We start from the raw sequence: 21,650 nt of genomic DNA, 5'->3' as shown, positions 1-21,650 counted from the left end.
ACCGGCTTATACGCGCTTTACCGCCACCCTCTGGACTGGAGTGTGGATCAGCAAACTAAAAAGAAATGGAGCTATCTTCTTCTGTCCTGCTTCTCTTAGATCAGTGGTTCTCAAAGGAACTTTAAAAATCAGTGGTTTTTAAAGTTCCTCTAAAAGTGAAACTTTAGAGGAACAATTCTTGCTCAGAGAGTTTTACTTCATGGCCTCTTGAAGCCTTAACTTTATGGTGTCTCTTTTCAAATGGTTGGGATCTCACATCTGGGTTTCACTCCAGGGGTCGTCCACAGAGACATGAAGGCAGGATGTCTCCCCCCCGATGAGACATCAGGAGGGTAATAAGTACCCTCACATGCCCAATGGGACCGGGCTGTGGTACATGTCCTCCAGGGGATGTGGACTGTGAGTGTTTGACTTTGTGCTTGAGTCACAAAAACTTTTGGGACTGAGCTTCCTTCACGGATCACTAAGTTTCTATTTGACTCCTGTTGAGTTAAGAACAGAGGAAGTTGCTCCTTGTTAACATCTATGAGACAAACTGGGAATATGAGACTAATAACATGTGATTGATTAATTCAGGGGACAGAAAATAAAGGCATATGGGTCTCAAGGACTTTTTATTTTATAAAACCAGAAGCAGCAGCAAAGTTGATACAGATGAATGAGACACTTATGCTACCCCTGACAGAAATGCTAACCCTGAAGCTAACGCTAGTCCTGGCGCTAATGCTAACCCAGAAGCTAATGCTAATATGGTATGTCAGGTGTCTCAACATGACAAGTACAAAAGTAAAAAGCCTAAGAAAATACAAAAAAATGGTTTTATTTAACAGGAAGCAGGAAGTGATGTCATATTGTTAGAGGCGTGGTTTAGGTTAGAGGGCGGATTTAACATTTTACTTGTATTAATATATAAGGTCGTAAAGCAGTGCCCCCTTCAGGATCACATGATGCTGCAGCACTTGCACTCCTGCTTCTCCTTCTGGGAGGCCAGCACTCCTCCCTCGGCCCCCCCCGCCGACTCCCTGCTACCGGCTGGCGGCGCCGCTGGAGGTTGGGTGGTTGTCAGGGGGGGGGAGGCGGCGGAGGCAGGGGAATGCTGTGTGGACTTGGCTGTGTTGTCGCCGTCATCCATCCCTCCTCCTCCCGGGGACGTCTGGCCATCAGTGTCCTCGATGAGCACGAGCTCGGCCGTCACCGTCCCCTGCAGACCCAGAACCTTCTGGGTCTCAGACTCGTCCTCCACACTCTGGTAGCCCATGAACACCATGGTGACCGGGTTCTCTGTGCTGGCATCGGCCACACTCGGCTCGGAGGGAGGTTTGGCCTCCAGCCCTGAGATCTCCATCGAGATGTGTGGCAGCTCTGGCTCCGCCTCCTCCTGGTACTCCACTGAGGTCACCGTGGAGACAGTCTGTGACATCATCAAAGCTTCGTCTGCTTTGAGGATGAGCTCATCGACTTCTGAGCAGCTAAGCAGGTGGACGCCGTCCTCACCGTTCACCTCATGGACGACTAAGAGACAGACACAGGATCAGGACATCTGCTCGTTACAGGTCACAGCTGATCTCCAGCTGAACGACCAATAGAAACTGACGATTCTCCTGCTGCACCAGGATCCACCTGTAGTGATGTCACAGTGTACAGTCATACACTGTGACATCACTACATCCAGGTAAGAAGTTCACCTGAGTACACAACAAGGAAACCGGCTCTTCAAGGAATCATCAGACCTTCAGCTGGAGACTCGTCACGCTCAGGTGATTGACAGGTGATTGACAGACAGACGTGTGAGGAAAGTTCAGTGTTTAAACAACAGACAGTAAACAAAGATGGACAACATGACTGCTGCTTCGCCCCCTGGTGTCTGGCTGCTGATGGGTCATAAACCCCTCCTCCTCCATGTTAGCAAATGGGGGCTTGATTACAAGTCATTTAGCTGACGCTTTTATCCAAAGCGACTTACATTTTAAGAACACTCAACATTTTTGAGGGGCCATTTAGGGGTTCAGCATCTTGCAAAGGACACTTAGGCATGCAGATGGGACAGAGTGGGATTCGAACCAGCAACCTTCTTGTTGCAGAGCAACAAGAAGGCCGCTCTATCCCCTAGGCCATCCCTCCCCTCTCTCTGATCAAAAATCTCAAAGTAGACGTTAAATAAAAGTTTGCCAAAGATGTTTCTGTCATTTCAGTTTGATTTGATTTAGTTATTTGATGATATAAAAACAAGATGTCATGATTGACAGCTGAGACTGACTCAGGATTGGTCGAAAGTGTGATTGATTGAATCTTATTCATGTGAAGATCCATAGGATAACATGTTTAGTTTGAATAAAGTTATTTCCAACATGGTCCCATTATATCAAGACAACGAATCTAAAACCAAAATAATCTTAAAATCATAAAAGCTACGATTCAATCCGAGAAGACAATAATCGAATCCACATCAACATGGAAAAGCCGAAATAATAAAGTGATGCATATAACTTCAGAAATCGGCTTCTTAAAATCTTCTCGACCTGGGCGGGGCCTCGATGCCACGCTTCTGCCATCGCTGCTGTTCAGACCGTTAACTACGTCATCACCACAAGGTGGCAGCGTTTGTATCTGAGATGTTTCACCTTCTGGAGGAGGTAGTGACGTGTCCTGGTCTTTATTTATAGTCTGTTGTTTATATTTGGAAACTTCTACTAAAGCTCCGCCCCTCGTGCTTTGTTTGTTGGTTACTGACTTCACCTTTCTGCTCGTCCTCATAAACTTTGACCCCTTGCTGCGAGAGGTCAACAGGAAGTCGGGTGTTAGTGGACAGGACCCGGCTTTCCCCCGTCTGTCTGTCTCGCTCGACCTTTATCTCCACTGAGTACATCGCTGAAAGGGTAGAGACAGGCAGACAGATGAAGAAAGACAGGTAGAGACAGACAGATGGAGACAGACAGGTAGAGACAGACAGATGGAGACAGACAGGTAGAGACAGACAGATGGAGACAGACAGGTAGAGACAGACAGATGGAGACAGACAGATTGAGACAGACAGATGGAGACAGACAGGTAGAGACAGACAGATGAAGACAGACAGGTAGAGACAGACAGATGAAGACAGACAGGTAGAGACAGATAGATGAAGACAGACAGGTAGAGACAGACAGGTAGAGACAGACAGATGAAGACAGACAGGTAGAGACAGACAGATGAAGACAGACAGGTAGAGACAGATAGATGAAGACAGACAGGTAGAGACAGACAGATGAAGACAGACAGGTCTGAGACAGACAGGTAGAGACAGACAGATGAAGACAGACAGGTAGAGACAGATAGATGAAGACAGACAGGTAGAGACAGACAGATGAAGACAGACAGGTAGAGACAGACAGATGAAGACAGACAGGTAGAGACAGATAGATGAAGACAGACAGGTAGAGACAGACAGATGAAGACAGACAGATGAAGACAGACAGGTAGAGACAGACAGATGAAGACAGACAGATGGAGACAGACAGATGAAGACAGACAGATGGACACAGACAGGTAGAGACAGACAGATTGAGACAGACAGGTAGAGACAGACAGATGAAGACAGACAGGTAGAGACAGACAGATGAAGACAGACAGGTAGAGACAGATAGATGAAGACAGACAGGTAGAGACAGATAGATGAAGACAGACAGGTAGAGACAGACAGATGGAGACAGACAGGTAGAGACAGACAGATGAAGACAGACAGATGGACACAGACAGGTAGAGACAGACAGATTGAGACAGACAGGTAGAGACAGACAGATGAAGACAGACAGGTAGAGACAGACAGATGGAGACAGACAGGTAGAGACAGACAGATGAAGACAGACAGGTAGAGACAGATCTCAGTCTTTTTCACCTCTCTTGATCTCCTCCGTCGTTTCTCTTGATTTGTTCATTCGAGGACTTTTGTGAGCTTTGCAAAGGATCATGGGAAGAAGGAGGAGGAGTCACAGTGAGTCAATCACAACACACTGTAATCTGATTACTTTATTCATACTAATAAAGATATTACTGTAATTGAATTACACTGCATTGTGACTACAGAAACCTCAAATGTAATGATGTAAAATTACTTTTAAACTCGATGATAATGATGATGATGAAGATGATGAAGATGATGATGATGAAGATGAAGATGATGATGATGATAATGATGATGAAGATGATGATGAAGATGATGATGATGAAGATGATGAAGATGATGATGAAGATGATGATGATCATCTTCATCATCTTCACACCCGCCTAAGGGATAGAGCGGTGTTCTGCAACAAGAAGGTTGCTGGTTTCGAATCCCACTCTTTTCCATCTGCATGCCTAAGTGTCCTTGGCAAGATACTGAACCGCTAAATGGCCCCTCATAAATGCTGAGTGTTCTCAAAATGTAAGTCGCTTTGGACAAAAGCTTTAGCTAAATGACATGTAATGTAATGTAATGATGATGATGATGATGATGATGATGATGATGATGATGATGATGATGATGATAAGATTTTTACCTTCATTGGATCCTGTTGACATCTGAAGGAAACATGTCTCATGTCACAAAATTGAACCTAAAACTACATCTTTACAAAATCAAACAGCGCCTCCAACAGGTTAATCTGCTTCAACACAGTGTGAACAAAAGCAAAACTATAATCTGATCACTGTAATCTGGTTAAATCTGCAGAGCCCAGGGCAGACTCACCATGGTTTGTGTTTCAGTCTGACACAGAAGACCGAGCAGCTCCAGTTCCAACCTATAACTCACAAGTGAATTCATCATTACATAATGGATCAGATCAGACCTGTTGATGGTCTCCTCCAGGTTCCTGGTTTTACTTTGGATCACATTAAATCAGATTATTTGGATCAGTTCAGACCTGTTAATGGACTCCTCCAGGTTCCTGGTCGTGGCCTCGTCCTGCTCCAGTTGTTTCTTGACGTTATCCTGGTCTGGTCCAGAAGAGGGCGCTCCGTCTAGAAGCCATCGCTCCCTCAGAGCCTTTGACTGAACATAGGAAACTCGTCAAACATTTATATGTTTAAATACTAGATAAAATATGGCTGCACGATATTATGAAAACATGCGATATGCGCTAACGATGTTTGATATCTGTCTGTCTGTCTCTACCTGTCTCACCTTCAGGTGCTGCAGAGTTCTCCTGTTGTCCTCCAGCTGTCGTTTCCTGCTCTCGACCTCTGTCTGCCACTTCCTCTTCTCCTGAGGCATGATGGGAAACATAGTGAGGCAGACACATCCAGCTGTACATATCAATGGAGCCTGATGAATCAAATCACTTAGTTCAACTCCAGGACCTAACTTATCATTAACTAACCCAAACTAACCCAACTAACCTCAACCCTCTCAAAGACCTCAAGGCCTGATTGACCCAGAGCTTCAGACTCCTTGTTTCTAAACATCTCAGAGAAACGGACGGGATCATCATCCTGGTTTTAGTTTGGTTTCAGCTCCACTGTGAGGAGCCGGAGTCATTTTGGACCAGAACACGTGACCCACATAATAAACAAGTGTGCATGTGTGTGTGCATGTGTGTGTGCATGTGTGTGTGTATGTGTGCTCTTGTACAGCTACAGTTGCGATCAAAAATATTAACCCCACAAAGATTCTTCATGAGCTGAGTGATACATAAAATCAACACAAAAAAAGCATGATGTAGTATTTGTGTGTAACAGTATATTTTGTTGTGATAGCCATGCCACAATTATTCAACCCCCATATCATATTATTGTTTTTAAAGCTGTCTGACATTTGTTATGGCCTAAAGTCGAATTGAAACATAATTAAGCCTTTGGGAACTCATTAATGATCCTTCATTTGCTTCAGCTGTGATGCATGTATTCCCCCCCCCCCCCCCCACCCCCCCCCAAGTCAAGTCAACCAAAGCTTGGTGGAGAAAGATATCCTGGAGGGTCCTGGAGTGCCCTTCACAGTCACCAGATTTAAATCTGATGAACTCTCTGGTTGGATTTAAAGAAGCCAGTACAGAAGCCATCAAACATCACAAGCTTGAAGCTGTTGATCGTGAGATTCTGATCGAGACGCGTGAGAAGCTTTTCAGCACTTACTTAAAACGTTTGTTAGAAGTTCTAAAAGCTAGAAGATGCTCCACAAAGTCCTGAAGCTGGGGGTTGAATAATACTGCACATGCATGTGTTAACAGTTACATTTTTCCTCAGTCCCCCCCCCCCCCCCTTTAATGGACTGTTAGGAATAGGTTTACGTAAGGGTTAGGGGCGTGGGACAGCATTATGTCAACCCTAACCCTCACTAAGATAGATGTACAAACATGTGTGTGAGTGTGTGAGTGTGTGACTCACTGTGATGAGCTGCAGTCGATCCTGCTCACAGAGATCCTGACTCGCCCTGAGAGAGAGAGAGAGGTTAGGATGTGGGAGGGGGCGGAGCTCTTTACTTTCAGACCTGAGCTCCTCAGTTCTCTGGATCTTCTCTGGAGGATCACACTCACTTTCTCCTCCTCCTCCCGAGCTCCTGAATAAAGTCTGAATCGAGGAGCAGTGTGAACAGCAGAGGATCCTCCCCTGATTCACTGAGTGTGTGTGTGTGTGTGGGGGGGGGGGGGGGGAGCTTCTAACACAAACATGAAGAAACTAAAACAAACCTCTCTGGTGAAGAAGTGCTGACTCACACGAAGACGAAGATGTGAGGAGAGTTTGTGGTGATCAGAGCTGACGAAGTGTCAGGTGACGTGAACATGATCACATGACCTCTGCAGCAGAGTTAGTTGAGTCCAGAAAACACTTCCTGAGTTTAAAGTGTAAATGTGTTGCAGCAGAATCCAACACAACTGAGGTAAATAGTGACTGACTCAACAGATCGATCACATGATACTTGTCTCATAGATGTTAACACGAGTGAAACTCTGTGATCAGTGATGAAGCTCAGTCCCATGTGAGGATCCTCTCCCAGGACACACACTGTACACATCAACACAACAACACAACAGGATGCACTACATGAGAAGAACCAGTTTGTCACTTCATGTTTTAAGTGTTTAAACATCATGTCTGATGGAGATGAACTGAGGAGTTCCTGTCAGTGATGGTGGAAGATGTGAGGAGACATGTTGTGTTTCCAGCAGTGTTGTTGTGATCTTAGTCCTCGATCAGCTGACACCATCACGATCCATGATGTGGTTGCAGCTTCGATCCTGGATCTGATGAAGCAGCAGGACTCTGGTGAAGAAGTCACGTCAGCAACATGTGTTGATGAGACATTCTTGTGATTGAGATGGAGAAGAGGAAAGAGAAGCTCCATGTGTCACGTGACCCCAACGTTCTAAACCTACAGCAGCAGAACTAAGGTCCAAGACAAACCTGGACCGGCTGGAACTAGAACTTGATCCTAAATGAAGGTTTGAATCTTCAGCGTACAGAGGGAGTCTGGCTCCAGAACTGAAGATGACTCCACAGGAGAGGAGCTTGATGCTGAAGCTCTGGATCCTCCTCTGCCTTTAGAGACACTTGAGGGACAACAGCCTGAACTCTGGGAAGAAGAGTCTCTGATAGCTTCCTACGAGGTGCGTTCACTGACCCTGGGACACACCATGGTGTTGCCCCCCCCCCCCCCCCCCCCCCCACACCCCATCGGCATCGTGGTGAGTAGATAATGAGTGGGTTTTCATTTTTTGGTGAACTATCCCTTTAACATGCAAGATGGATGTGACAGTTGAATCATCTCTATCGCCCCCTGGTGTCTGGCTGCAGTATAGATCATAAACCCGCCTCCTCGATGTTAGCATATTGGACATGGACCGAAAGTCAAAGTAGATGTTAAATACATAAGAGCAGTTCAGATAATGACGTATCTGTCACCTCACAGGAAGGATAAACAAACGCACAGGAAGTAGCATCAGCCTTCAATCATTTCCCAAATCTGGATCAGTTAGCTACATTTATACATTTATACTGTAAAAAAGGCCCATGTTTTTAAGAAGAGAGGACACAACAAAATCTATCATAGATTATGACCGAAAATCTAGAATAGAGCATCACAGGAAATCAATCTATTCCTTTCATATATGTTTAAATACCTGGAGGTCATTCAGCTTGATGCTTTTATTTTGAAGATAAGTTCATGGCTGCTATTGATCACAAATCAGATCCTTCATTAAAAAAAGGATTAATATGTTATTATAAATTATTGATGTGTGATCTGGTCCAACATGTTCACTTCACTGTCTTACATCCACACACACAAACACACGCACACACACACAGTGCACACACACAGACACAGAACACACACACAGTACACACACACAGCCACAGAACACACACACAGTGCACACACAGTACATACACACAGTACAAACACACGCACACACACACACAGTGCACACACACAGCCACAGAACACACACACAGTACACACACACAGTGCACACACACAGACACAGAACACACACACAGTGCACACACACAGTACACACACACAGTAACAGAACACACACACAGTACATACAGTACAGACACACAGAACACACGAACAGTACCCACACGCACAACATACAGTACACACAAAGACACAGTACACACACACACACACACACACACAGTTGCCGCAGTTTCCTCAGCCGCTGACTCAGCGGTCTGATGCTGCAGTATGACATCACAAAAACAGAGATCATTACAGACGTCAAAGACAATTAATAAAGAGATGAACTCACTCCATCATTGTCCGATCAGTCCAGAGTCAACTGAGAGAGAGAGAAGAAGGGAGGAGAGCAGAGGGAGGAGAGGGAGGAGAGAGAGAGAGGTAGGAGAGAGAGGGGGAGGGAGGGAGGAGAAAAACTGTGATCTGATTTCCTCCTGTATTTAAATTAGTCTGGTACTAATCTGATTACTTCATGACTAATCTGATTACACCCAACAGTATCGTCACCTGACCTCAACATGTTTCCAAATCAACTCATCCCAGGCTTTTCACAACAAAAGACAGCAGACTGTGTTAAAGGGATTTTATTTTGACAGAATCTGTAAAACTTGTGTTTTTATATTTAAATACACAGTGTGTGTTGGTGTGTGTGTGTGTGTGGGGGGGGGGGGCATTATCTGATTTGACCAGAAATGATTCTTTCAAACAAATCATAACTTTGGGGAGAGCGTGGCCTAGGGGATAGAGCGGGTGCTCTACAATAAGAAGGTTGCCGGTTCGAATCCCACTCTATCCCATCTGCATGCCTAAGTGTCCTTGGCAAGATACTGAACCCCTAGATGGCCCCTCATAAAAATGATGAGTGTTCTAAAAATATAAGTCGCTTTGGATAAAAGCGTCAGCTAAAAAATGACATGACATGTAACAAGAATTACATTTTGAGAAATAAAATCACAAATTAAAATAAAAAATATGACTGACATTGAACTAAAACCATCAAAACAATTTAAACGTTTCAATTTCAGGAACAAAACATTCTTAATATTTATAAACCTTTTAAAATGCTCTCTGTTCATATTTTTCAATGAATAATGTAATATTACAAACCTTTGTGTCAATATTTACAATAGATTGTGTAGCTGGAGCTTTATTAAAACAGTAACTGCTCCGTTCACTGGTTTCAATGATCATCAGGATTTTAACCTTTGGGAATAAAACATTGAAACTCGTACCAACATTCAGGAAGTGAACCAATTCTGAATTTAAAAAAGGTAAATAAATAAATAAAAACTTAAACTGTCTGATGGAAAACAAAAATCCAAATGGTCGAGTTTTCTCTTTGTGTTGGTTTTATACGTTTTACACAGAAAAACATTAATCACTCAAACCAAAATAATAAAATGTCATGGGCGATGCAGCTTTTTGAGTTAATCTGATCTCATGAGGAACAGCTGATCAGTATCTTATTGATGAAGGTGAACAAATTGTTATTTCCTGTTTTTCTTAAAATTGACACAAAAAAATAAAAATGATATTGAAGAATGATGTCATCATTTTTTAACAGAAGGCATGAGACAGACGTCAAAACCAGATGTGATGATGTGGTGAGACAGGAAATAACATTACAAAATAAAAGCTTGAGTTCTTTTGGGAGAATTCTGTGGAATCTTCACTTCAAACAAACTAAAACTTTCACTCTTACGATTCATTTAGATCATGAAGTTTCATCTCAGTGAACATTAGTGTTAAATGATGAATTGAATTTTTCAGTAAGTAAGAAACATATATTTAATTAAACCGATATAAAACAGATTTTTGATCTGAACTCTTTTACAGGAGACGTCACCCTTCATCCTGACATGCTAACGATTGGAAGGTTGAAGGAGAGGAAGGAGGTGAAGAACGGGTTCTTCCTGCTTCACCAGGCCGTCGCCTCATCTCCCGACCAAACTCCAGTACAGTGGAATTCTTCACAATAAGAGGTTGATAAAAGAATTGTGTAGCTTCTGGATGATGGACACAGGAAAACACACACGCACACACACACTAAAAACTGTGAAGTAACTTTTCATGGTCCAAACATGTATGAAAAGATCAACTTATCAGAGCTGTACTCCCCCCCCCCTGCCTACTTTTCTGGGGGGAAATATTTCGCAAACTGCTGACATGGCTGTTACCATGGCAACATCAAGGCTCATTGTCTCCTGGGGGGGGGGGGGGGGGGGGGGGGGTCTCAGAACTCGACCTTGCAGGCGGGGAAAGTCTCCTCCTGCATCGCTACGGTGCTGTTGCTGCCCAGCACGGTGATTGACAGCTCCCTCTGCCGGTCGTGAGTTTCCTGGTACCATTCGTGCATCGCCAGCGAATCAAATGTTGGGATCAGAGTCACCTGTGGACAGTAGAGAGTAACGGACCAATCAGGGATTAGATAATGCGAAGGTGAACGACAAATATGACGTCAGCTTTTTCACCGACCTGGACCTCGGCCCAGCTGCTCTTCCCCTCCAGCAGCGAGTCCAGGATTCTTCTCATTGACGCCTCCTTCACAGGATCGTCTCCACTGATGATGTAATACGAGGAGCGAATGCGTTTGAACAGATCTACGTCCACGGTGGAGGAGGCGCCGCTGGACGGGAGGTAAGCCAGATCCACGTAGATCACAGATCCCTCAGAACCCTCAGAGACTCTCGGAGCTAAAGCAAGCAAGAACAAGTGAGATTCTACAGCTACCACTTCGTATAACGGCCACTAGATGGAGCTGTGACACAGATTTTAAGAACAAGTTTCAGGAATTTTAAGAGATGTCAGAATGTGGTTTAAGGCATTTTTCAGAACGTGCTACAGAAACAATCATTTATTTTATATTTCTACCATGACCTCATTATTTCCGGCTGATTCCTACCTGACGATGGAGGTTTTAAATTTCCAATTCTTGATCCACCAAGTGAATTTCTCGATGATGACTTTGCGTCAAGGCTGGTCATCATCTTCAACGAGCCCGAGGAGCTGCCCACCTTCAACTTTCCGTTCTGGGCTGTGGCTCCTCCAGATGTTAACTTCTGGGTCAAACCTGATGGCTTCTTGTTCTTCGCAGCTGAACTCTTCAGACTCTTGTTGGAGGCATCAGCCTGTGCGTCTGACATGCAGGCTCCAGGCTGGGGGGGTAATGGTGGCAGATCTTTGATTGGGGCTGGTGGCAGTTCATGGGAGGAAGGTCGTCCCTGCTGGTGGATGTATTGCAGACTGTGTTGATCCCGAGGATGACTGGAAGGAAAATGGTCACTGGCATCGTCATCAGAGTCTCCATCTGCGGTGATGGACGGACAGCCCTCTGTGCCGGGGGGGAGGGCACAATCTGTGATGGTCAGCGGGGAGTCGCTGGTAGATGTGGGAGGAGTTTCCTGGTCCTGAGAGTCATTGTTGTTGTCGGACATGTTTGGTGAAACAGCGGCGTTGAGGGGCTGCTGATGGTTCTCTGGGCTCCTGGGATGATGAAACTCACAAGGTGAAACCAGACACAGATCAACATCATGTGGGACGTCTGAGGTGAGGTCGCAAATCCTGTGAATGCGCTCCTCTGATCCATCTCCATGATGGGACGATCTCCTCCCTGTGTTGGAGTCCAAGTCATTGACATGTCCATTGGCGTCTACTCGGTCTCCCATGGGTCCTTTGGGTGACGCAGTAGTAGGTGGCATGGACGTCATCGTAAGAGAAGAGTCTGGCATCACGTCCCTGAAAGGACTGAGGGTCAGGAGGCTGGAGGTTTCCAGAACGTCCCTCAGGGAGTCTGATGTCCGACAAGAACTGAAGTCAAGACTGGACTCTCTGGCCACAAGGCCGCTGAGCTCCCCCCCACACTGAGCATCTTCTTCAGGTGACGGACGGAACGCAGTCGAGGTGATATCAAGGTTTACACCGAGATTACTCTTTGGTGTTTTGACAAGAGACGAAAGTGCAGCAGGCATTTCCTCCGTACAGCGGAACACTTCGGGACTCTCGACAGTTGACGTCTGACTTCCTTTGGCCTTCACGCCCTCAGAACTCACGTTCTTCAATCCGATGTTTGCGTTGTCATCTTCCAGTTGAAGTCTTTCAAATTCAGCAGTCATGTTCTCAGGCGCTGACACCTTGGAGCGATCAGCCTCTATCTTCGTCCCTTTGTTCGACGTGTCTTTCTTTGGAAAGGCCACGTCTTTCTTCTGAGTCCTACCTGGAAGTTTCTTTGGTTCAGTTGATAAAGCTCCACTTCCTGCTTTTTTTGCATCTTTAGCAACTAGTCTGGAAACTGTCTTCTCCTCTGTCCTTACGCCCCTCTTACTGTCTTTCTTTGGTTCAGGTCTAATGTCTTTCTTTGGTTTGAAACTCAGACTCTCCTTCCTTTTTTCTTCCTTTTTCTCCTCTTTCAACACCACATCTTTCTTGGCAGCAAACTTCTCAGCAGTTTTCAGTGGCTTTAATTTGACATTTCCATCCTTCACTTTAGTTTTTTCTTCTCCATCCATCTTGTCTTTGTGAGCAGGGTCCCCTGCTGCCTTCGGCTTCATTTTAACCTCATGTTTTTTTACCTCTACTCGTTCAAGCCTGTCTTTCTGTAAGGCACTGCTGGGTCGGACATCTTTAGAACTGGACTTAAGGCTTTCACGACTCTCTGCTCTTTTTGGTTGTTTTTCAGTTTTGAGTGTGTCGAGATCTTTCGAACACACTGTTGGATGTTTGAGGAAATCCAGATGTTTGAGTTTTTCGAGTCCATCCAGGATTTTGTTCTGTGGCGTGCACCCTGGGAACAGGACACGGATGATCTTCTCCTGAGGACTGGATGGATGCCACACCAGCAGAGCACAGATGGAAACGAGGGATGTTAGAGGAAGATGGGAGCTCTTTACATTCGATCCACTGTTTGGCCAAATCTGCATTAAAGCCTCGAGTTCTTTGCTTCCATTGACAGGATTCAGAGTGTAGAGCTCCAAACGGCCGACTCCCATCTTCTGAAACAAAATGACTGGTTCTATAATGGGACCATTAAACCGGTCAAGAGGTTCAGGTTTGATCGCCAATCTCTGCAAGTACTGACACGTGAGTGCCACCTGGTCACAGCTGCGCAGCTCACTGGGATCCTCCTGAATAGACTGGAGTCCGTCAGGAACGTTGAGGAAAACCACACCGATCTCAGGAGAGATGAGGTTTTTTATCCAGTCCTCTTCAGTCTGAGACTCGTTCACCTGCTCAGCCACTTTCCTCTGCAGGAGACTGTTGAGTCCAGGGAGATTGTCCACACCGATGTGGGTCAGGAGCACAGAGTCGATTCTGTCCAGGTGTCGAACCAGTTTCCAGAAGCAGGAGCGGGGGTCCGAGCCGCCATTCACCAGAACATTAAAACCATTGATGGCAAAGAAGGCCGAGTCCCCCCTCCCACCAGGGAAGATGTAGCAGCAGGGTCGCGAGAGTTTCAGGAAGCCGACGGTGCACGGCGGCTCCAGGAGGTCAAAGGGCGACTCGGGCTCCAGCGACTCCGAGAGATACTCTGTGAACTCCTGCAGACCCTCCATCTGAGGGAGGACGAGGGGGGGGTTGACCTGGATGTTCATGAGGCCTTGAAGGTCGTGTTTCTCTGAAAAAGACTCCGTCCATTGACCTTGGTTGGGACAGCAGAGCGTGAGACTGGCCTTCACCTCTGCCTCTGACGAGTTCAACAATTCTGTAACCTTCGAAAACACAAACAAATACTTCAACAAGATGAATCAAATATAATGCAATACTCTTTAAATATTAAAACCAGTTATAATGAAACCTTAGTGACAACTAGAAAAAAAGGAAGAATTAAAATGAAATGTGCCTGAGACACAGCGATGGTGCGACGGGTCCTCACCTCATCATCAGTGCAGATGTGGACGAGGTCGTGCAGAGAGAAGCGTCCCCTCTGCAGGACGATGTCCCCGCTCTGCTCCACGCACTGACCCACCAGCACCAGCAGCTTGTGTCGAGACGGGTCACAGATCAGCCGTCGGACCTGAACCAACAGGAAACACATTCAGTTCTCAGAGCTGCAGCTCGAGGTTTTCAATGATGTGGATAAATGAGGACAGATTGTGAGTGTGACGCTGAACAACACTGTCCTCTCACATCTCAGCTCATGTGACCGACTACAGCAAACTCAGTTTTAGTTTTCTTTTGTTTCCGTTCGGCTCCCACCTCAGAGAGGACGAAGTCCCGAACTGGATTCACCACGACCTGAACGTCCAGGACGTCTCCACAGTGACGCAGCGTCCTCTGACCTGCAGCAACAAGACACATGAGACACAAGCGTGTCCTCAGGCTGCTCAGCAGAGTCTCAGCTGACACACACACAGTGTGAAGGATTATGTCATTGTGATGTGTGTGTTTTAATATTTCAGTTTCACGTCAACATAAACAACATGAACAGTAAACAAAAGCCTTCCCTGATGTCCTCTCTACTTCCTGTTTTTGAAAAGAAGATGATGAATACATTTTATTGTGAAAAGGTGCAGTGTTTAACTTCCTCTCACCTGGGACGTGTTGTGACATGAAGGCCGAGTGTCTGGACACAAAGAGTTTCAACTGCTGATCCACAACGGACACGTCCAGATCTACACACCAGCACCTCACACCTGACACACACAGACACACACACACAGTCGCACGTTTCATGACCTGTTTCCTCCTCAACAAACAGGAAGCTGAAGATATTTGATGACATCACTTCCTCTTTTAACTTCACCAACAGACTGACATCAGAAGAGAGGATGAAGAGGAGTTAGAGGATGAAGAGGAGTTAGAGGAGGAAGAGGAGTTAGAGGATGACGAGGAGGAGTTAGAGGAGGAAGAGGAGTTAGTGGAGGAAGAGGAGTTAGAGGATGAAGAGGAGTTAGAGGATGAAGAGGAGTTAGAGGATGAAGAGGAGTTAGAGGATGACGAGGAGGAGTTAGAGGAGGAAGAGGAGTTAGAGGAAGAAGAAGAGTTAGAGGAAGAAGAGGAGTTAGAGGAGGAAGAGGAGTTAGAGGAGGAAGAGGAGTTAGAGGATGACGAGGAGGAGTTGGAGGAAGAAGAGGGGTTAAGCCTGAAACATGCTTCTGCGTTTTCACGGGCCCGTAAGCGCAAGAGCCCTTCCGGGTCCCTTACGTGCTGACGGGCGTCGCCCCATTTTTCTAAAATTTACGGCAAAGCTCCGCAAGCTCACTCAGCCCTTAAGGCTGTGATTGGTCTGCTCTACATCCCTTCTGGAGCTGCATTTCCGGTTTCATGCCCCATAATACCGGCAGAAACAACGGAAGATTTTAAAAAGAAGAATGGACAACTGTTCGGTTGGAATCGTGAATACACTCTCTGCCATGGTTTTCACCGTGTGTTTGTAATGGAGAACACAACTGGTAGAAGGTAAATAAACAGTCAACAACGATTGCCACACCCACAAAGAAGGCGTCTCTCAGGTCATCTTCGACAAAAAGCATTACTCCGCCTAGTGTTCTGGCGCGGAATTGCTTTGTAAGACGTGCAACGGTTGGGGAAGCTTGAATGAAAACGAGTCTTGCGCCACAGCGGCGTGAAAAGACGTAGACTCAGTCGCAGAAGCATGTTTCAGGCTTAAGAGGATGACGAGGAGGAGTTAGAGGAAGAAGAGGAGTTAGAGGATGACGAGGAGGAGTTAGAGGAAGAAGAGGAGTTAGAGGATGACGAGGAGGAGTTAGAGGAAGAAAAGGAGTTAGAGGATGACGAGGAGGAGTTAGAGGAAGAAGAGGAGTTAGAGGATGACGAGGAGGAGTTAGAGGAAGAAGAGGAGTTAGAGGATGACGAGGAGGAGTTAGAGGAAGAAGAGGAGTTAGAGGATGACGAGGAGGAGTTAGAGGAAGAAAAGGAGTTAGAGGATGACGAGGAGGAGTTAGAGGAAGAAGAGGAGTTAGAGGATGACGAGGAGGAGTTAGAGGAAGAAGAGGAGGAGTTAGAGGAAGAAAAGGAGTTAGAGGATGACGAGGAGGAGTTAGAGGAAGAAGAGGAGTTAGAGGAAGAAGAGGAGTTAGAGGAGGAAGTGGAGTTAGAGGATGACGAGGAGTTAAAGGAGGAAGTGGAGTTAGAGGAGGAAGTGGAGTTAGAGGAGGAAGAGGAGTTAGAGGATGAAGAGGAGTTAGAGGATGACGAGGAGTTAGAGGAGGAAGTGGAGTTAGAGGATGACGAGGAGGAGTTAGAGGAAGAAAAGGAGTTAGAGGATGACGAGGAGGAGTTAGAGGAAGAAGAGGAGTTAGAGGATGACGAGGAGGAGTTAGAGGAAGAAGAGGAGGAGTTAGAGGAAGAAGAGGAGTTAGAGGATGACGAGGAGGAGTTAGAGGAAGAAAAGGAGTTAGAGGATGACGAGGAGGAGTTAGAGGAAGAAGAGGAGTTAGAGGAAGAAGAGGAGTTAGAGAAGGAAGTGGAGTTAGAGGATGACGAGGAGTTAAAGGAGGAAGTGGAGTTAGAGGAGGAAGTGGAGTTAGAGGATGACAAGGAGTTAAAGGAGGAAGTGGAGTTAGAGGAGGAAGAGGAGTTAGAGGATGAAGAGGAGTTAGAGGATGACGAGGAGTTAAAGGAGGAAGTGGAGTTAGAGGAGGAAGTGGAGTTAGAGGATGAAGTGGAGTTAAAGGAGGAAGTGGAGTTAGAGGAGGAAGAGGAGTTAGAGGATGAAGAGGAGTTAGAGGATGACGAGGAGTTAAAGGAGGAAGTGGAGTTAGAGGAGGAAGTGGAGTTAGAGGATGAAGTGGAGTTAGAGGAGGAAGTGGAGTTAGAGGAGGAAGAAGAGTTAGAGGATGAAGAGGAGTTAGAGGATGACGAGGAGGAGTTAGAGGAAGAAAAGGAATTAGAGGATGATGAGGAGGAGTTAGAGGAAGAAGAGGAGTTAGAGGATGACGAGGAGGAGTTAGAGGAAGAAGAGGAGTTAGAGGATGACGAGGAGTTAAAGGAGGAAGTGGAGTTAGAGGAGGAAGTGGAGTTAGAGGAGAAAGAGGAGTTAGAGGGAGAAGAGGAGTTAGAGGATGACGAGGAGGAGTTAGAGGAAGAAGAGGAGTTAGAGGATCACGAGGAGGAGTTAGAGGAAGAAGAGGAGTTAGAGAAAGAAGAGGAGTTAGAGGATGACGAGGAGTTAAAGGAGGAAGAGGAGTTAGAGGATGACGAGGAGGAGTTAGAGGAAGAAGAGGAGTTAGAGAAAGAAGAGGAGTTAGAGGATGACGAGGAGTTAAAGGAGGAAGAGGAGTTAGAGGATGACGAGGAGGAGTTAGAGGAAGAAGAGGAGTTAGAGGAGGAAGAAGAGTTAGAGGATGAAGAGGAGTTAGAGGATGACGAGGAGGAGTTAGAGGAAGAAGAGGAGTTAGAGGATGACGAGGAGGAGTTAGAGGAAGAAAAGGAGTTAGAGGATGACGAGGAGGAGTTAGAGGAAGAAGAGGAGTTAGAGGATGACGAGGAGGAGTTAGAGGAAGAAGAGGAGTTAGAGGATGACGAGGAGGAGTTAGAGGAAGAAGAGGAGTTAGAGGATGACGAGGAGGAGTTAGAGGAAGAAAAGGAGTTAGAGGATGACGAGGAGGAGTTAGAGGAAGAAGAGGAGTTAGAGGATGACGAGGAGGAGTTAGAGGAAGAAGAGGAGGAGTTAGAGGAAGAAAAGGAGTTAGAGGATGACGAGGAGGAGTTAGAGGAAGAAGAGGAGTTAGAGGAAGAAGAGGAGTTAGAGGAGGAAGTGGAGTTAGAGGATGACGAGGAGTTAAAGGAGGAAGTGGAGTTAGAGGAGGAAGTGGAGTTAGAGGAGGAAGAGGAGTTAGAGGATGAAGAGGAGTTAGAGGATGACGAGGAGTTAGAGGAGGAAGTGGAGTTAGAGGATGACGAGGAGGAGTTAGAGGAAGAAAAGGAGTTAGAGGATGACGAGGAGGAGTTAGAGGAAGAAGAGGAGTTAGAGGATGACGAGGAGGAGTTAGAGGAAGAAGAGGAGGAGTTAGAGGAAGAAGAGGAGTTAGAGGATGACGAGGAGGAGTTAGAGGAAGAAAAGGAGTTAGAGGATGACGAGGAGGAGTTAGAGGAAGAAGAGGAGTTAGAGGAAGAAGAGGAGTTAGAGAAGGAAGTGGAGTTAGAGGATGACGAGGAGTTAAAGGAGGAAGTGGAGTTAGAGGAGGAAGAGGAGTTAGAGGATGAAGAGGAGTTAGAGGATGACGAGGAGTTAAAGGAGGAAGTGGAGTTAGAGGAGGAAGTGGAGTTAGAGGATGACAAGGAGTTAAAGGAGGAAGTGGAGTTAGAGGAGGAAGAGGAGTTAGAGGATGAAGAGGAGTTAGAGGATGACGAGGAGTTAAAGGAGGAAGTGGAGTTAGAGGAGGAAGTGGAGTTAGAGGATGAAGTGGAGTTAGAGGAGGAAGTGGAGTTAGAGGAGGAAGAAGAGTTAGAGGATGAAGAGGAGTTAGAGGATGACGAGGAGGAGTTAGAGGAAGAAAAGGAATTAGAGGATGATGAGGAGGAGTTAGAGGAAGAAGAGGAGTTAGAGGATGACGAGGAGGAGTTAGAGGAAGAAGAGGAGTTAGAGGATGACGAGGAGTTAAAGGAGGAAGTGGAGTTAGAGGAGGAAGTGGAGTTAGAGGAGAAAGAGGAGTTAGAGGGAGAAGAGGAGTTAGAGGATGACGAGGAGGAGTTAGAGGAAGAAGAGGAGTTAGAGGATCACGAGGAGGAGTTAGAGGAAGAAGAGGAGTTAGAGAAAGAAGAGGAGTTAGAGGATGACGAGGAGTTAAAGGAGGAAGAGGAGTTAGAGGATGACGAGGAGGAGTTAGAGGAAGAAGAGGAGTTAGAGAAAGAAGAGGAGTTAGAGGATGACGAGGAGTTAAAGGAGGAAGAGGAGTTAAAGGAGGAAGAGGAGTTAGAGGATGAAGAGGAGGAGGAAGGATTCAACTGAAGAGTCTGACACAATATAAAATTACATTTAAAAGACGTGTAACAAGTTTTAACATCGGGTTTAGATGACGTTCATGTTGTGTAACAGTGTTTAACAGAGTTTCAAGTTGTTTAACGGTGTTAAACAACTTGAAACAACCTTAAACTAACAACTTGAAACAACTTTAAACTATGTGTTTAACGTAGTTTAAGGTTGTTTTAAGTTGTTTAACATAGTTTAAAGTTGTTTAACGGTGTTTAACATAGTTTAAAGTTGTTTAAAGTTGTTTAAAGTTGTGTAACGGTGTTTAACGGTGTTTAACATAGTTTAAAGTTGTTTAAAGTTGTGTAACGGTGTTTAACGGTTTTCAGTTTCCCCGACACGGATGTAAAACCCGGGGTGGAACCGGACGAACCGTTCCAAAGCAGCAGCTGCTGTTCACCGGCTTCACTGGGAAAGGCCCCGCGGACTTCCCGACCTTCCCCGCCTTAAGGACCGGACACCGGGCAGCAGGCAGCTCGGGTCCGGTCCGCGGCTCCGATACCGGACACTTTAGCACAACTCACCCGAGTCGATCTGCCGCAGCAGCCGCTCCAGCATCCCGGGGGACCGCAGCGCTCCCACCACCACCAGCATGGAGTAGTCCGCCGCAGGCTCCGAGGAACCGGGGGAAGAACCGGGGGAAGAACCGGGGGAAGAACCGGGCCCAGCGCTCCGCTCCGCAGCCGCCATCATGGCATGGACTGTCCGCTGATGACGTCAGCGCGATGCTCCAACGGAACCCCGCCCACCTGAAATCAGAGGCGGGGAACATGATAACTGACATAGAAATGGACCCATAGGAGAGAAGAACCGAGCAGGCCAGTGAATATCTATTGGTCCTTGTGTGATGGGGGCGGGTCCTCTATGACGCCTTCAGGTCCACTGAGGAGCATCTGTGTGGGCGGGGTTTAGGTCCAGTTGGTATTTTACTAGTTTACATATTGAGAAGTAGATAAATATAAATGTTTAATAAGCGGAACGGTTTTGCTATTTCTCCTAAATATAATCTGATAACCTTCCGGTGCAAGAGTTCATATTCATAATCCAGATCTTCTCTCTCATGTTTCCATGGTGAATCCACTTATCTGTGCTCCATTGTTCCATAAATAAAACTTTTGTCAAATATAATTTATAATATACTGGAGCTGTTATGTGGTTCTTTTTAAATATATATACACTATGATTTATTTTAGTTCTGTTATAAACATGTCTATAAAAAAAACTATTATAAAAGTTCAAAGTTCAAAGTTCAGTTTATTGTCACATGCACCAATGACAGCGTCATCAGAGCAGTGGAATTCTTGTGACATGTCAGGCAGCATCTACGCAGTAGACGAGTTTACAAAAAAAAATAACATACTATATAACATACAACATATAATATATAACATATAACATTTAACATTTAACATTTAACATTTAACATAGTCAAATGAAGCAGCAGTTTACAGGGTGAAGGAGGTGGGAATATTAAATTAAATAATATGAATATATGTGAAGTAAGTGTATTTGTATGAGTGGGGGAGCAGAGTGTACATGGTGACTGTTCAGAGGGTCAGTGTTGATTTTTCAGAAGCCTAGTGGGGGGTAGAAGCTGTTTGTGAGTCTAGTAGTCCGTGCTCGATGCTCCGGTGACGTCTGCCAGACGGCAGCAGGGTGAGAAGTCCACAGCCTGGATGGCTGTGGTCCTTGATGATCTTCAGTGCTTTTCTCAGACATCTTGTGTTGTAGATGAGTTGCACTGAAGGGAGATGGCAGCCGATGATGCTCCACTGTCTTCACCAGCCTCTGCAGGGCCTTGTGATCAGAGCGGAGCAGCTACCAAACCAGGCAGTGATGCAGCTTGAGAGGATGCTCTCCATGGTGCACCTGTAGAAGTTTGTTAAAGTTTTTGCAGCCATGCCAAACTTCTTGAGTCTCCTCAGGAAGTATAAACGCTTTTGTGCAGTTTTGATAACAGAGTCCGCTTGTTTGGACCAGGTCAGGTCATCCGTGATAAACACAACGAGGGACTTGAACTCGAGACTCTCTCTACTACAGCTCCATCGATGTGTATCGGACTGTGACCCCCCCCCCCCCCCCCCCCCCCGCAGCTTCCTGAAGTCCATGATCATCTCCTTGGTCTTGAAGACGTTTTATAAATTCAAAATCAAAGATGATATATTTATACAACTGCTAACAAAATGAAGGGAACACTTACATCACAGTATAACATCAAGTCAGTTAAACTTCAGATATTAATCTGTTCATTTAGGAAACACAAGTGATAATGAATCAGTTTCAATGCTTTGGTGCAAATTT

General features: G+C 45.8%; 2 protein-coding genes across 5 annotated transcripts; both read right to left on the bottom strand.

The window, feature by feature from the left end:
- Nucleotides 1–612: 612 nt before the first annotated feature.
- On the bottom strand, nucleotides 613–8,848 carry palm1a (paralemmin 1a). 3 transcript variants are annotated; one of them, XM_062394829.1, is made up of 9 exons: nucleotides 8,712–8,848; nucleotides 6,343–6,388; nucleotides 5,135–5,224; nucleotides 4,884–5,011; nucleotides 4,709–4,760; nucleotides 4,518–4,539; nucleotides 3,875–3,931; nucleotides 2,737–2,868; nucleotides 613–1,512 (listed from the first exon to the last, which is right to left on the bottom strand). In XM_062394829.1, the coding sequence occupies exons 1-9, from the start codon at nucleotides 8,717–8,719 to the stop codon at nucleotides 941–943; spliced, it is 1,107 nt and encodes a 368-aa protein (XP_062250813.1). In that variant the 5' UTR covers nucleotides 8,720–8,848; the 3' UTR covers nucleotides 613–940. The 3 variants fall into 3 exon arrangements, with proteins under 3 accessions (XP_062250813.1, XP_062250814.1, XP_062250815.1); XM_062394830.1 differs by having other exon boundaries at nucleotides 5,144–5,224; XM_062394831.1 differs by lacking the exon at nucleotides 2,737–2,868.
- Nucleotides 8,849–8,987: 139 nt separating this feature from the next.
- map1sa (microtubule-associated protein 1Sa) lies at nucleotides 8,988–20,222 on the bottom strand. Of its 2 annotated transcripts, XR_009921941.1 has the most exons (8): nucleotides 19,874–20,222; nucleotides 14,947–15,048; nucleotides 14,612–14,694; nucleotides 14,289–14,429; nucleotides 11,322–14,124; nucleotides 10,895–11,112; nucleotides 9,339–10,808; nucleotides 8,988–9,135 (listed from the first exon to the last, which is right to left on the bottom strand). XR_009921941.1 is itself a non-coding variant. In XM_062395566.1 (7 exons), exons 1-7 carry the CDS (start codon nucleotides 20,040–20,042, stop codon nucleotides 10,653–10,655), a joined length of 3,672 nt encoding a protein of 1,223 aa, XP_062251550.1. In that variant the 5' UTR covers nucleotides 20,043–20,222; the 3' UTR covers nucleotides 8,988–10,652. The 2 variants fall into 2 exon arrangements, 1 of the variants encoding a protein (XP_062251550.1); XM_062395566.1 differs by having other exon boundaries at nucleotides 8,988–10,808.
- Between the last annotated feature and the right edge of the window lie 1,428 nt (nucleotides 20,223–21,650).

The sequence above is a fragment of the Platichthys flesus genome, chromosome 9 (assembly GCF_949316205.1).
Source record: "Platichthys flesus chromosome 9, fPlaFle2.1, whole genome shotgun sequence".
Taxonomy (NCBI): domain Eukaryota; kingdom Metazoa; phylum Chordata; class Actinopteri; order Pleuronectiformes; family Pleuronectidae; genus Platichthys; species Platichthys flesus.
The sequence above is the reverse complement of the archived record's forward strand: the minus strand, read 5'-3'. Positions and strand labels throughout refer to the sequence as shown.